Below are 17,211 nucleotides of genomic sequence, written 5' to 3'. Positions count from 1 at the left end.
TTCATTTTATGAGGATTGAATCCATGACATTGTTTACGTGATAGCCTGCAAACCACGTATACCAGGTAAGTCATCCGATGATGTCAGATTCGAAGTCTAGAAAGTATGGACTCAGACCATACATACTCCACGAGATTGCTCTTGAGGAGACTTAAACCTCATTCTTCTGAAAATTATGGTCCTCTTATTATCCCTTAACAACTGTCACATATTATCTTCGTTTCACTGATCTTTGTATAAAAAATAAAGATAAATGAATGATCGAGATGGAGAGACTGAGAGAGTATAACTCTACTCTACATTCATACTCGTGACACATGATGAAGTGTCGATGGCATCATGGATAGACAGTGAGGAATGCAAGATGGGCCTTTGTCTACAAGTTTTCATCTGGATCTCGTATTTGGCAGGGTTTGTCTTGTTATCAACTCGGCCCAATAGCACGGGTTGGTCGTCGGAGTGACCTCGTTTACTCACCTCGTACGACCAGATTTGTATGACCGCTATCAATTTGGATAATCTTCCTTATTTTCTCTCTTTATTTGCTCTTTAATACTCCCTCCGTACCACACCAAAGGTAACGTAGGGAAAAATGGAGTATTTAAGAAAAAGTGGAAAAAGTAAGGGTAAAGAGGTAAAAAAAATAGGTGGGGTATGTAATTGTGGGTTTAATTGTGGGTTGGTAGGTGGGGTATGTAATGGCATTTTGTGTAAATATCAAATGGGTATATGGATAACTAGGTAATGTTGTGGGCCAAATACGGAATGTTACCTTTGGTGTGGTACGTCCGTTTATAGTAAGTGTTACCTTTGGTCTGGTACGGAGGGAGTACTGTAGTAGAGGGGTGTTTGGTTCACCCAATTTAGGTATAAGGTATGAGTTTGGAATGAACCAAACTCATACCATGTGTTTGTTTGACAAAATTGAAAGTTTCATACCCACACCTCAAACCCATGAGATACGGGTTTCTCATACCCAAGGAGGGGGGTGGGTATGAGATTGATACCTATGGTATCAAATTACAAATATTAAAAAGTGATAAAAACAATTGTAAAAAATCATTTTATATATTTATTTGATTAAATTTTCTCTACCTGATTTAATAATATAAAAATTAGGGATAATTCACGTGGTGCCCCCGAGGTTTGGTTTAATTCACGTGGTACCCCTGCCTTTAGGAATGTGCACATAGTACCCCTGAACTTTCACTTTAGTGCACCATCTACCCTTTTTTATTTTTCTGTTATAACACCGTTAACCCCACCTTTTCTTTTCCCCATCATCCTAACACCTTTTCCCTTTCTCTCTCATCCTAACCCCACCATTCCAAATTCATCCATAATCTCATAAACTCCATTAATAACCACCAAATTCACCACAATGGTTCAACTTCTTGGCTCACGACATCAATCACCAATTCAACTAATCACCAATTCAACTTCTCACCAATTCAACTTCTCACCATCTATGCCACCTTCAAAAGAGAACACATCGGACTCCAACTCTGGCCCTTCAAAGGATTGAGGTGATTAGTTTGCAGCATTTGATTAGTAACTAGTTTTCTTTATTTGCTTTCTATCCGTGGGGACAAATGTTCGTAGCTAATATAGTCTCGTGTGAACTATAGTAAGGGAAACTACATAATTGATTTGTTTTGTAGCCGTTTGTGTATTTGGAATCTGTCTGTAGTTAGTAGGTCAAGTGTTAGAATTGATATGTAACTTTTCATGTTGAAAATGCGTCTCGTAAGTTAGATTACTATACTGATGAATGATGATGGTGTTGGGGGCTTAGCCGAGTGATCATGTAATTTTGCTTCTAGTATGGCTGAGCCAGTGGCCCGTGGAACTGGACTTTGTTTACTTACTAATCAATTCAATTCTTAATTATTTTTTTACTTGCTGATTATTCCGCTTCTTTTTTTATTGCAAAGAAATATACTCGCAATTTTCACATGGATCATCAGAGCATTCTGTGTGTGGTAATCTGATCCCTTACTGTGTCATTTGTGGGATCTGTTTGATCCCCTGATCCCCTCTGTATGGCCTCATTTGTTGATCCCCTCTGGGAGGATGCAGTAGAGAAAATTATTCAAGTGAATATTTCTCCTACTAAAACTTTCGCTTGGCTTCATTTAAAAGTGTCTTTAATATAGACGGAGTATGTCGCATCCATGGCTTAATTAGAGCCCCACAACAGCCACATGCATTCACCATCTCCATCTTCAATACTGAACTCGGAATCAAAACCCCAGTCCAATTCACCAACAGCCACCGCACCACCACGAGAAGTCACCTCTGATCCTCCCAGTCAACAACAACCACCTGAGAGCAGCAACACCGTTCTCCGTCGCCACAGACTCGCACCACCAGAAGCCCATTGTTGCATCATCAAGCCGAGACCACCATGGCTCCGTATTTCAACCGTCGTCACCACTCATCCTTATTCTATTTTCCCCCATTTGACTCATGAAGAAATAAAAAAGACGGGCCAACTTCATCAACAATTTCTCATTCAATCAATCAAAAATTGTGGTTTTGATAACCATCTGCTTGCTCAATAGTTTTCTTCCAAAAATCAAAGAAAGTATCCCACAATTTCAGAAACCAACAACTTCATTAATTCTTCAAATCCGAATTTTTGGATTTAAATAATTACCCAGTTCCTCAATTAATCAAATAATTATTGTGCGAGGATGGTGGTGGATGGTTGAATTTGGGAAAGTCTGATGGAAGTAATTGCGGAGATTGCAGGAAAAGCGAAGGAAGCAAAGAGTAATGGAGTCTACAATTTGGGTGGATTGATTGGAATTTCTTTATGAGTGTGAATTGGGGGGACAATAAAGTAAGGATGAGGGGGAAAAGAAAAGATGGGGTTAACGGTGTTATAACAGAAAAACAAATAAGTGTAGATGGTGCACTAAAGTGAAAGTTCAGGGGTACCATGTGCACATTCCTAAAGGCAGGGGTACCACGTGAATTAAGCCAAACCTCAGGGGTACCACGTGAATTATCCCTAAAAATTATTATTAAAAATATTGTATTTTGAAGAGTTTTTAGCTTTGATTGATTTCTAACCCCATACCCCCAAAATTGAACCAAACACAAGGTATAAGGTATCAAGTTCCAACCCGATACCACCCAGGTATGATTCCCGATTCCAAACCCATACCCACACGTGAACCAAACACCCCCTAAATATTATCCTAAACAATTTGGCACCTACAATTTCTTTTATGAAAGGTGATGTATAAGAAAATTAATATTAGAGTATAAAAAATAAATCTATTAGAGGTAAATGATCATTTGTTCTTTTGAGGTAATGGAAATGATCTAACTTGATCGCTATGGTTCATAAATTTACACATTTTACTATTTTATAATTGGTATACTACTAATTCCCTCAGTTCACTTTGCTCGTGCGTCATCTAACATTTGAAGTATCCGACATAACACTATAACACTCATTTTATTAAAAAATACAAAGTATTACTTCTCAAAATTCTCACTCAATTTTAATTTATAAATTGTTAATATGAATAATGATAAAATAATGATCGCCAAATTCATTCTTACCAGTTACCACTGTCATACATTAAATTAAATCAAACAATTACGAAATTTAATGTTAATTTTATGTTTATAATAAAAAATAAAATAAAATAAATATTTTTTAAAAATGTGTCGGTCTAATAAGTTCTTACCCGTACAAAATCGTATTTTCCAAACCTGAAACACACTCGACCCACGTTCTACCCAAACCTAAATTAATGAAACACTTAATCTATCGAACCGACTAACCCAATTGACTGGTCTAATTATGAGTTATGACTAATACTCCTTTTTTTATACGATTAATGATTAATGATGCAATGTAATCCAAATTCAAGTGCAAGACTAAGTATGCCAAATTTGCAAACGTGACATAGTGTTGTTAACTTTGATTAAATTGATTCATTAATCATTTAATCATTCATTATGATGAAAGTGGAGTATTAGTCATAATTAGACTTGTTAAATGGAGTAGTAGTCATAATTAAATTGATCATGAAAGGCGTATTAGTCATAACTAGTTGAGATCCCGTGCTAAAGCACGGCATTTGTGAGGTTTAAATTAATTGAGCTTGTAAAAAATAATTTTTTTTTACATAAATGAGTTGTGATTATAATAGTATGTTGTAATGTACTGATTATAATATTAATAAAATTATATAAAAGAAAAGGTTTACTATTCAAAGGACTTTTAAATTAAGTTATTTTTGTGTGAATATATTTTTATTATTAAAAATAATGATAGCTGACTATTATAGAATAACATAATCTAATATATGCTCAGTTCTCTGTTATTATAAAGTGCCTATTGACCTTATAACGAAAACATATATAAACAGTATACGACACATCTAGGAGGACGATTTACAAACAATTAAAAATACTATTTACCCTTATATTCTTTTTTCTTTTATTTTTAATAGGAAAATTAGAATTATTGATTCTTACTCTTTATCCTTTATTAAGAACAACCCATATTAATAAAGATTAGTTAACTTTAAAAAAAAAAAAAGGACAATTTATTTTAGAAAAAAAAAACAAATAAAATTGAAACTTTATCAACTCCAACCACCAACTTAAAAAAGAACAAATTAGTATACTACGGGTATATTAAGCGTGAATAATGACAGTGTTAAGCCTATTTTTAGTGGGCATTTGATTTGATTGTAATATTTTATTCTGTAGATGCAGTCTTTAGTGAATAAATTAAAATTCATAATTTTAATGTGGCCGCATCATATTTATCAATCAATTGAGCGGAAAAATTGTGAGCAACTCTTGTTCTTTTAGTTTAGTGGGGATGAGTTAAAAATGTGGCAACAACCAAATCTCATAAGAATATTATTTGGTATATTTTATCGGTTTTTCTAACCTATGCCCACTAGGCATAGGATAAGAAATCAAATTAGGAGAGAATTAAATGCTATTTTTATGGGAAATTGCAATATCCATCACTTTTTACTTCTATTTATAAGAAACACATTTAATTCTTTTCTTTTTTTAATTTCTTATCCTATGCCGAGTGGGCATAGGTTAGAAAAACCCATATTTTATTTAAGGTGAAAGATTTGTTATGCTACATAATTTGGTATATATTGCAATCTTATTTCACACATTAGTCTTGAAAGATACTTCTACTAAAAATTATATGTTCACTTGTTAGGCCCAATTTGTATAGAATATTTCAACCGAATAATATAGCCAAATATAGAAGGTCAAATTCCTTACTAAAAATTTGAGCGGGAAAAATTCTAGAGTTTCTTATTCTCTTACTTAAAGGTAGATTAGACTTTCATTCATCATGAAAGTGGAGTATTAGGCATAATTAAATTGATTCATTAATCATTTAATCATTTATACGAATAGGTTATATGTTTAATGATAACTAGTTTTCAAACCCGTGCACTGCACAGATGGTAATAGAAAGTATTATTAAAAGATAATCTTACATAATTTTTTCATAAAGTAAATTATTAAATTTACAAAAATATACTATGTCTACCCATATGCTTTTGAAAAATTTATATTTCTTAATTTTATTCAAAGTACTCTGCCAGTTTTTAAATTCAACTTTTTAAATTATAATAGGTAAAATCTGAAAAGTGAATATAAGATTATTGTAGGTATCATAATGTGTTTATTTACGCAATATACAATTTATTTTACTCGTTGCAATACGTTTTTAACCTTATTACCCAAATCTCTACCTTAACTATCATTTTCTCTCCCACCCACCATCATCTTGAAGCTTGGAGCTTGCGTCAGCCATCACTAACCGACTACCTCTAGACTCACGACCAAGCCTCCACTGCGCCCAACACCTCCCTTTCAACCCATATCTCAACACACAGCCCCCATAACCAAGCACCACCCTCCAATCCATATCCCATCTCTTTCAACCACCCAAATCTCATCTTGCCTCCACCATTCGTTGCGTTCTACCGTCCCTCTTACATAATCGCCATCACCAGCCACTAACCATGCCATACCTTTATGCTACCCACCTCATCTGTACCCACCCATTACAACCCCTTATTTTGTCACGAACTCCCAGAATCGTGACCTCCCTTTTTTTTCGCCTTTCGAGTCATTAAATATTAATAGTTTTATGGGTGGTGGATTACGGGAATTTGGTTTGCATAAGAGATTAAAAATCAGATGAGGGTAGATGAGTATAAAAAGTCAAGCATTGGGTAGGACATTTCAATGAATAAGACCTTAAAAGTGTAGTTTTTCATGTGATTTGGTATTGTTATTAAATAAAAAACAACACAAACTAAAAACAATATAATAGTCGTTGTCTCATTATTGATACAACATGTAAATAAAATTAGAAATGGAAAATAAATATTGTTTTCCAATCATAAAATGGTGCGGCTAGCCAATGGAAAATAAATTACAGCCAAAACACTCAGTTTTGCAAGAGAGAACTTCTAGAAAATAAAAACAAAAGTTTGTAAGAGGTAAGTGTAATCTTGCGCGTATCTCCTTCATTGACATCTTGCGCAACATATAGATGTGGAAAGTTGGAAAGAGGTAAGTTAAATCTTCAATTTGGAACTTAATAATCAATTCGATGCCCATTATTTACGCAATTCAAATGCATACATAACCATCATTCTTGCCCTCATACAAAATCTATGGGACATCGAAATTTATAATTAGACCAATTTGCAAGTCGGCAGATTCTAAAATTTTGGAAAGGCGGTTCCTTATTAAGTTATTAAGAGACCATATTATCGAACTCCTTTATATAATTTTCATACCCTTTTTTTTAGGGGCTATCCCCTTTATTATTGATTATGACTCAAAATGTTCCTTTTGTACCATTCTTCATCAACTTATAATTCGTGTCCCAATAAATTTATTGAAAAACCGTCTCTCTGTTCTAATAATTAAGATATCAGGAATTATAATCATATCAATTTGCACACAAACCAAAATATAACCCATTTGTAGGACATTTAATAATTATCTTATTCTTAATTACATTATTTATTGCAATAACTTAGGCAAGAGTATAGGAGTCAAACTATTATACAAATATAATCTAAATAAAAGTATCCTAAAATACGAAGTACCATATTGCAAACAAAAAGTAATTGTGCACAAAGTAGGGAATCTTTTATTATACTCCGTATATTTTAGAAAGTTCTCAAATCATTTTTATATGCAATTGAAATTTTAAAATTTTCTACATTTTCATTTTAAGAAAGTAGAAACACTTATGACAATCATATAATATCTTTGATAGTTGACTTTATTGTAATAAATGATTATTTTATTATATGGATTGAGTTATACTCTCAACTAATACTTATTATTATTTAATTAATTTTGTAGAGACTTTCGGTTGAATATATATTTTTTTTAGAAAAGATCATTATCATTAATAAAAAGTCATACGACATCTAGAACATATGCCAAGCTCAATCGGATACAAATCGATTACAACCATAGGAAATAAATTCTTGTTCAAAGAATGAAACACTGCAACAGAGTCTCTATCATCGATTCGCCGCAAAAGGCTTTCATCCGTAAGAGGGTCTCCGAATCTTCCTTGACGAGTATCCATTTCTTCTAACGTGATTGATTGTAGCCATGAATCGGACAAAATATGTAAAACCATATAACGATCTATAACAACGCTGATCTTTTGTTGACTTGTTAAAAAACTGCAAACGAACCAGAAAACGAAAGCTCTCAAACTGAGAGAAGGACACCACCGATAGACGGGGACAGAGCCCTCAGAAAGAGAGACGAAACAAAACTGAAAGCGGAAATTAAACAAAAACATAAAGGAAACAAAGTGGAACACAAGAAAAAAACGGAAGTCACCGCCTTCCTACCAACCCACAACACCGCCAGATCTAAGCACCACCCTGCCACACCACCTCAACAAACTCGTCCGATAAGACCCGAACAGCCCACATACACCACGCAGACCGAGAGGAATGAGTAGACCCGTACGATCCAGAACCGGGTGTGGGTAAGAAAGGGGAAGAGGGTTAATCGGAAGAGAGAAGACGGGTCGCCGGAGAAAGGTCTTGAGAGACCCCATCCCCGGCGACATGGTAGGGGGTTGATGGGTGGCGGTGGGAGGAAGGAGGAGAACGGCGGCAGCAAGGGGTAGGGATGTCAATGGATCGGGTTCGGGTCGGGTGAAGCCTCATCCGTCATCCATCCGTCTTTTTAAAATCTCATCCAACCCGTCCGTCATCCGTGAAACATATCATCCGTCATCCATCCATCCATCATCCATGGATGAAACGGGTGGATCGGGTGATAAACGGGTGTTGTGCATTTATAATTTCAAGTTTAAAAAAATGATGATTTTTTTTTTCTCTACAAAAATAAAGTTAGATAATTAATTTAGTTTAACTTTCTAGTGGGTAGGCTTACAAAATATTTATATTGAGAGTAGAAAAAAATGAAAATTTAAATATTTTATATCTTAATAATGTGTTATATGTAATAAAAATTAAATAAAAAATAATAAAATCGGGTGATGGATGGCGGGTGGATGGCGGGTAGAATTTCTTCATCCAACCCATCCGTCATCCACATCCGTTTCATCCGTCATCCATCCACCATCCATTTAAATCGGGTTTTCATCCATCTTTTAGGATCGGGTGGATCGGGTTTTGATGGATGCGGGTGAAATTGACATCCCTAGCAAGGGGGGGGGGGGGGGGGAGATTTAGGGTTTTGTTTTTTAGAGAGAAGGAGGATTTAGAATTGCTGAGTTAAGCTGCCAAAAGTTTTAGAAGTAATTTCGGTTGAATATTTTAGTTAACTAAGATTTGTAAAGAATTTTGGTTGAATATCATATCTTTTTTAGGATGATTAGAATCCCGTATTTTAGGGTATTCTCAAATCTAAACAAACTTTTTATTAAGGAAATAACACGATTTATATGCACATGTCAATTAGTTTAAAATCCCGTATTTTAGGTAAGTTTTTTTTTTAAATGATACCTTAATATTCATGATTAAGTCTGAGTTAGTCAGATTTAAAACTTAAATAGTCAAATTTAATTCAATCAATCAGCGTGTTGTATTCTTTAAAAGATATTCTAAAATTATATGGGTTGCTTTGGACGATATTTTTGGAGATAATTTCGGCACATTTTAGAAAAACCGATTGATTAAATATATTAGTCATTTAAGAAATCTTGATTAGTTGGAGATAGTATTTTTGGAGATAATATTTTGTTTTTATATTTTTGGAGACAATATTCTATAAATATTACATAAATGTCATTTAAGGAATCTTGTTTTTTTTTTTTGTAAACTAACCGTGTATTTTTTTTTATTAGTTGCTTTTTGTGTGTCAATCTTGATTAGTTGGAGATAATAGGTAAGACTTGCTTATGTAAACGAAATTTTAGGAATATAAAATATTTCCCTTAAGTTAGGTACAATAATTTGCGTCATCAGTATCATTTTTTGATATAAATCGTAAAGGAAATTTTAGGATGGCTTTTTATATTTTTTTTAATTAGTCTTACAAATCTAGCAAATGACAAATGGCGTAAGAATGAGCGTTGACACGTGGCGATTAAATAGGTTGCTGGTTTCAGCTTTAATATAATATATATATGATTTTATGTTTATATTAAAAAATAAAATAGATATTTTTTTAAAGGCGTCAATTGACCAATTTTTTGACTCTAATCAACCCGAAACTAGTATAACTCGATCCATACGAATTCGTATATTCCAACCATAAATCACACTCAACACATATTCTACTCTTATCTAAACTAATCAAACAGTCAAACATATAACCTATCTATCTGTCTGACCGATCGAGTCTAATTATGACTAATCCTCTAGTTCCATGAATGATAAAAATGGTTAGAGATGATTAATGATTCAATCCAATCTAAATTCCAATCAATGACTAGGTACACCAATTTTACAAAAAAACGTGACATTGTGTTATTAACATGGAATGCACGTAATAACAATATGACATAATATGTTTCCCAATTAGAAATCATATCACAACAATACAAAAGCTGTCATTATTTTCTTCCCTTTTTATTCAACATCTCGTATTATTATTACACTTCTTTTAACTTTACTTAGTCGTTTTCTGATACCATTTTCTTGTCCTTATCCGCTGATTTTTCCTCTCTTTTTCATTAATTTGTCTTAATCATGAAAACCCAAGATCACGAAAAGAGTAATCTCTCAGGTTTATCATCTGGGTCTTCAATTTTTTCCATTTTTTTTCCATTTTTTGTTCATATTTTGAAGTATAACAGTTATGTATTACTGCATTTTTATAAGTTTTGTGTTTTTTTTTTTTGCGTAGATTATTTGATGGGTAGTTAAATTTTGATGAATTTGATAATGGGTTTTGTTTATATTTGCTGACATTGTGTTAATTTTTTTCCTTTTTTTTATAATTTTAAGTGTAGCAGTTATGTATTCCTGCAAAATTTTCAATTTTTTGTGCTTTTTTGCGTAGATTATTTGATGGGTAGTTAAATTTTGATGAATTTGATAATGGGTTTTATTTATATTTATCTACATTGTGTTAATTTGTTGTTGATTGTGGTTTGTTTGTATTGACTTGTAAATGTTCGATGAAATGCCTGAATGACGATGGTTTTTGTTTTGTTGTTGTTTTGTCTTGGGTGAAAAGGGAATGATGGGAATGGCGGAGTTCATGTATGTCATAAATGTGGATGGCCGTTTCCGAAAGCCCACCCTAGTTCTAAGCATAGGAAGGCTCATAAGAGGGTTTGTGGAACCATTGAAGGGTATAGATTGGATAATGGTGTACGTGACGAGACAAGACTGGATGGTGATGTTGTTGAGCCGAGCTCTGATGATGATGTCAAAAGCCCAAGTAAATTTTCGCGATTTTACTTTCGTGATTTTGTATTATTGTTACAGCGGTTGGATTGTTTTTAATGTTGTGTGAAACTGTGAATGTGTGGATGATTATTGAAATGAGTGTGTGATTGTTTGTTGTTGAAGGCGAAAAAGTTGCAGAGAGGACTATAAGCAGGAGGGCTAGCAGTGGTGTTAGCAGTAAATTAAGTGGATCGACTATATCGGAGGATGATGTTTTCACGGATGCTGGCACCCAGATCAGTGAAAGTTCTGTTACTCTTAGGAGAGAGGAGTCTACTGGTCTCATACAACGGTATTATTCAATGCAAAATGGGAATGAACTTGATGATACTTGGACTTTGGATACAAGTTCCGCAGGTAATTCCATGTACACTTGACTATACATTTATCATGTTTTTTTCTTGTAGGGTAGGGGGTGGGGGGTTTAAGACAAATGCGTCCTCGAATGAGTTTTGGATTATTATGATCAACTCATTTATTACCCTCCATCCTTAGACTGATCATAGTCATGTGATTGTCTTAGATTCAGTAATCAATAGTCATTAGATGTTGATGCGAGTAGCATTAATTAGAAGCTTATTTACTTCATAATTTGAGAGTTCAATTTGGTTTAAATGGATGTGGACCAGTCCTGTGAAATTCCTGTTGATTGGTGTTATTGTTGCGCTAAGGGCTGGCAATGAATCCTCGAACTGACCCAAATTTGTGGGAGTCAGTATCTCTTTTCTGTGATTCAGATCTGCTTAATAAGGCAAAGATTCGCATGTCCGATCCAGATTCGTTGGACCCTTAGCATTTGGTTGGATCTCGATTCTCGATCTTGAGAATTTGGACCAAATCCTGGAAAATGGATATGGATTTGGGTGTTGTTGGATACTTGAATACAATTGAGATCTGGCCCGTTGTTATCCCTTCTTGCACATACTACTTTCCCATTTCTCGGAACATGAACATTGTAATGTTGTGTGTAGACGTTTTTAACGGGTCGGTCGGGCAGGTTACGAATTCGGTCATTTTGGATTGGGTTTATTCGGGTTTAGAAAATACGAGTTTCGAGTCGAGTTAGGGTTAAGATACTGGTTGATGTCGCCGATTAATAAATGTTTACTTTTTTAATATTTTATATTATATTGTTTTCATAATTATCTGTTTAATATATGATATTAGTAAGAATAAATCGTCATTATTCACATTAACACCCATCGGTGAGCCTGGGAAAATCTTTAACAAATACGTTTACTCTCATAATAACGAGGGATTGGTTAATGAATCATGATTTATAATAGTGAATGGTTAGGTAATACAATGAAATAGTCAATTTACAAATAAAATTAAAGAAATATATGATATTTACGTCAACATAATGCAATAAAATACTTCTTTTATCAATGAAAATGCAATTTATGACATCTTAAAAAATGTTTTATTCAACATATTTAGTGTCGCATCTCAATATGAAGTATGATCATTAGCTATACATACATGACGAGCATAAACAAAACTCACGAGGTAACCATTTGAGTATGTGGTAAATGTATGCTTTACAACAATGAACATAATTTACCTCAAAATCCCTATAGTGAATTATTGTTAGTGATTGCCTATTACAAACTGTCTATTTCGAGGGATATATTATCTTGATCCAACGGGTGGACCCACTATTTATGGGGTCTTTTGGGTTCGAGTGTCTTTCTTGTTTGGGTTGGAAAAGGTGGGTTAGTTTTGGTTATTTGTGGACCGATAGGGGGTCTTGTCAGTTTTTGACATGTCTAGGCGTTTGAAGCGGCAACTTATCTAGTACACGAGTGATCTACTGCTCTCTAAGGATTCTTATCAACACTCAACATTATTGCTTGTTGCAATAACCGTAGAAAATATAAATAGTTGCATTCCAAGTGTATTTTAAGAAATCAAGAAATGTGTGAGGCGTGAACTCAATACATGGTGCTTTCTCTAGGCATTTTATGGTCCCGAAATTTCAGATTATCCGATCCGAAAATTGGGTTTGGGTCAGATATCCGATCCGTTTTTTATATATATTTGGATTAAATATAGAAATTAGTTTCCAAAAATTTGGACATTGGTACATCCGAAAATATAATTTCTTACTAATATTTATCACTTAGTCTAGTAGTTCATTTTTATTTTATGATTATATCTGGATTGTGATCTTTATCATGGGATCGTTGTAATTTTCTTATGCGTCTCTTTTATTTTTTTATTTTCTGTTCTATTATACTGTGTTTTTCTTTTCAAAAAAATTCGCTGCTATTTTGAAAAATAAAATCATTGGCTGGGAATTTTACGTGATGCAACAACGTAAGAAAGGTTCATATATAAGAACAAATGAACAATACGTAAGGTACTTAATTTGGAGTTGAACTGAATGGAGCAAGGAGGCAAAAAGAAATTCAAGCAAAAAACAATAGTGATGACTGCTGTTTGATTAGGTGTTGCTAGCAACGTTTTTCACGATTCTTTGTCATTTCCTGGATGTTTAGAGAGGTTGCACAAGTAATCACTCTTCTCATAGTATGCATTGTTTTGTTCACAAACTTCACATGCAGATAACTTGTGTACACCTGATCTTCTGAATGGCGATAAGCTGCAAAGTATTGACAGTGGGGAAGGTGAGAGCAAGAAGTTGGAAGCTACTGCGGGATCCCAGGAATATATTTCCTCTGAAACGTCCAAGGAGCTGGATGTTGTCTTAGAAAGAGGTAAAGAAGTCATATCCAGTAAGGGCGAGTTAGACATCATAACGTCATATAGTGAGACACCTGAGGAAGTGGCACACGAAGTCACTATTCTGAAAGGTGCTACTGATGAAGTTAAAGGGGTCAGTGATGAAGTTTTGAGTTCTGCCCGTGCTAGTGTTGAAGACAACAAAGTGAAAGGGGTCAGTGATGAAGTTTTGGGTTCTGTACGTCCTAGTGCTGAAGACAACAAAGAGGGGTTTAATAATGTAGATTTTTCAGGAAAAACAAAGATTGGCGCTGATGAAAATATCTATGTTGCTCCTGTTACTGATTTGTTACCCTTACAACAACCTGATGTAGATATCAATATGTCAAGGAGTGACTTAGTTAAAGACTTGAACAACGATCCATCAGGAGAAGATGGAGGTATCAGTTCTGAAGAGAAGAAACCCGTTAAATTAGTGGAGAAAATCTTTCCTGAAGGTGTTACCATGGATGCTGCTCATATTCAGGAGACTACTGCAAATAAAGGTTTCAGTGTTAATGCGGATGGCAGTGATGATTCTGAGAACAATCTTGCTGTCAGAAATCCAATGTTTGCTAAACCTGCCATTGAAGCAGTTCCATCACAAGATTTGGAGCTAAACAATACTTCCGGCACTACAAGATATGGAGTGCCGGACAAGATTTTGGCATCTGCGGATGGTATGACTGGTCATTCACAGGGAGAGAGCCTACATATTTCTCAATGTAATGGGGAAATAGAAGGAACAACGGAGAATGCACGAAGTGAAAAATCCAAAGGTGACAATGGTACTGATGCTATTTTGATATCAACATCAAAGTTGGAGGTTGAGGCTGCTGAGCATTCTAGCCAAAGTTCGGCTGTTGTCAATCACTGCTCCAATGAAGAGGTTACTGAGAAAACATCTTGCACTCTAGAAGGTGATACAGAAGGTGATGTAGTAACTAAGCCGCATGTCACAATTCCAGCTGTTGATAATATTGTTGATTTAGGTAGCCAAAGTGGCAGTCTTGATGGCAACTGGGGATCTTTTTCAGGTAAATATTCTATAAGATTTGTTGGCTTTGTTTGGAATATGCATTTTATGCCTAACTTGAAGAATCATAAAAATTTATGAGATGGACGTACACGTCAGACCATACCATTAATCCCATAATTAAATAGCGGATGCTAAGGGTTTGGGTTGGTCTCACAGGTGAGATCGCCTCTGGGGAGAAATAAACTAATTGGAAAGGGAAAAAGGAATTATATACCTGAATGTGATTGTTAGCTGTCCTTTCTTGAAGAGTGATCCCATTTTCCTAGTACTGATTCTGCTTTTGTTCCTTCTGGTGACATATGAGATACCCTTTAGGCTTTACCAACAGAACATTCAAGTGGGGCTTGATGTACTGTGGTTAGCACACCTATAAATGCTCGTTCAGGTGGTATTTGATGTACTATGGCATACCTGTGATTAGCACAGCAATCATGCTTGTTCACATTCCCGATCCTTGAGGATTTCTTTTCTTTTTTTGATTCCTCAGGAATTCATTATTCTAAATAACTATCAGTTCTATAGTTTTCCTTTCAAAACCCTCGTATGAGATGGTCTTATATGTAAACTCGGCAAATGGTTATACAAAACGTGTTTGCATTCGTGTTTCGGTCAGATCGAGTCAATTCGGAATTGGGTATCTTTGAAGTGTGTTATTAATGGGTCATTCATGGGTAAGGGTCAATTCAGGGCCAACGAAACTTGGGTCGGATCAGCTCAGCTTTTGGGTCATATTTGGGCTATTCTGTTCATGGGTGGGGTTGAGCGGGTCGAGTAAATTATGGTCAGGTCGGGTCCGCTTACAAATGAGATTACATCATTAACCCTATAATTAAATTAGGAATATTTAAACATTTAGGTTGGTCACACAGGTGAAACCGTCTCGTACAATTGCACGCTTTTCCATGATCCAAAAAGTAGGTGGGAAACTCATGCCATAATGACTAACTTCAGTTTGTTTGTTTTGGTTCATGAGCAGTCATGTCAGCTTCTTCAGATGCACAACCACCTACTGCTGACACTATTTCATCCAACCAGCCTCGAGAACTAGTGCCAGAAGAAATCCTGAGCACGGTTCCGAAACCTGTGGTGGAGGATGAACCCTCTCAGAATCAAATACCAGTTAAAACTGAGGTTCAGAATGAACAAATGGAATGTGTGCCGGAGATTCAGACTTCAAAGGAGCAACAACACGCTAACCCTGCCTTACAGACTGGTTTGACTCCCACAGTTTCCGATGTAGCCAACGAGCTTGATAAAGGAAAGAAGGATAAGGAGATTATCGAGAAAGTCTCGAACTGGGACTCAGGAAAGCAACGCACTCCATTGAAAGCCCTTTTGGGAGAAGCCACAGCCAAAAGCAGAGCAGAGTCCCCAATTCATGACAATCAGATCCCAAGCCCGGCTCCTGAGCCACAGACGGAAAATGTGATTGTTAATGCTGACCACCCTGAGATGGAGGCTGCTGAGGAAGAGACGGGAAAAGAATGGAATTCTCCAGCAAGGTACCCAGTGAACATTAAGACCGAGAAGAGGTCCAAGAGCAGGACCTATTGGGCCCCATTTCTATGCTGCTCATCTGTCAATGCTAGGTAGATGAGCAACGGAAATACGCAATTAGAGGCATCTGTAAAACTGACATTCAAGTAGCGAAAGTAGATCGAATTTGACCCTTTTTGTGGGATTGTTGTGTGTAATACTACAAGATATTGCAGGAGAATTTATCGCCGTTAAATATGTCTATTTGTAGGGGATGTAGAAGACGGCAATATGCGGGATTTTCACCTGAACCCTTTGTTGTTTCATGTTTTGACTATTATATCAGTGTTTTTGCAAAGCTCAGGAAAGTTGAGTCGAGCCGGAGTTCTATCTTGCTTGATATGAGCTGAACGTAACTTAATTATCACCCCTTAATTCGGCTCATTATCATCTATAATCTTTAAGAGACATTCGATACCTCTTACTCGTACAACGAAGTAGAAACAATGGTAGCTCATTTAAAAGTGCTTTGTACCTTGTAGATGACATTCGTGTCTTGCAATTGCATTTGAAACCCTAAAACCTATACCATTTTTCTCCTTTATAGGTTATATTTTTTTTTTTTTTTTTTTTTTGGTCAGTATGAAAAAGACTACTCAACTATGCTATAGCTTTAGCCAGAGCGTGAGCAGTCCTATTAAAATGTCTAGAATGACTAAGAGAAAAACAATGACATGAAATAGCTAAAGAAGAAATGAGTTGGATAAGAGGAGCAACATCTTGGCAAGGGTCACCAACACCGTTAACCTGGAGAGCGAGATTCATACAATCCGTCGTAGCATCAATGTGTCTTACATATTTCGTTTATAATAAGAATTGTCAAAAGGTACTTCAAAAGAAAAGATCCCCGCAATCGGAAGAATCACTATTACAGAAATGACTCAAGACACTCCAGCAAAAGATATTACAAGAAGAATGGTTCAAAACATTCCAGTAAAAAAGAATGCAACACCCATTTGTATTGCATTCTTTTTGCCGAGTATTTTGAAC

The 17,211-nt window shown here is 35.2% G+C and overlaps 1 protein-coding gene across 2 annotated transcripts; it reads left to right on the top strand.

Moving 5' to 3' along the window:
• Positions 1-10,027: 10,027 nt before the first annotated feature.
• LOC141642095 (uncharacterized) lies at positions 10,028-16,539 on the top strand. 2 transcript variants are annotated; one of them, XM_074450779.1, is made up of 5 exons: positions 10,028-10,254; positions 10,708-10,914; positions 11,046-11,279; positions 13,490-14,683; positions 15,662-16,539. In XM_074450779.1, the coding sequence occupies exons 1-5, from the start codon at positions 10,218-10,220 to the stop codon at positions 16,276-16,278; spliced, it is 2,289 nt and encodes a 762-aa protein (XP_074306880.1). In that variant the 5' UTR covers positions 10,028-10,217; the 3' UTR covers positions 16,279-16,539. The 2 variants fall into 2 exon arrangements, with proteins under 2 accessions (XP_074306880.1, XP_074306881.1); XM_074450780.1 differs by having other exon boundaries at positions 10,063-10,242.
• The last annotated feature ends 672 nt before the right edge of the window (positions 16,540-17,211 follow it).

Source organism: Silene latifolia, chromosome 2 (assembly GCF_048544455.1).
Source record: "Silene latifolia isolate original U9 population chromosome 2, ASM4854445v1, whole genome shotgun sequence".
NCBI classification, from domain to species: Eukaryota; Viridiplantae; Streptophyta; class Magnoliopsida; order Caryophyllales; family Caryophyllaceae; genus Silene; species Silene latifolia.
This window is presented reverse-complemented; position numbering and strand designations above follow the sequence as displayed.

What these genes read in the sequence shown, in the direction of transcription:
- LOC141642095 (XM_074450779.1), top strand. Translation starts at nt 10,218, where the DNA reads ATGAAAACCCAAGATCACGAAAAGAGTAATCTCTCAG. An exon ending in TTTGGATACAAGTTCCGCAG is followed by an intron (nt 11,280 to 13,489) that starts GTAATTCCATGT and finishes CTTCACATGCAG; the next exon opens with ATAACTTGTGTACACCTGAT. An exon ending in CAACTGGGGATCTTTTTCAG is followed by an intron (nt 14,684 to 15,661) that starts GTAAATATTCTA and finishes GTTCATGAGCAG; the next exon opens with TCATGTCAGCTTCTTCAGAT.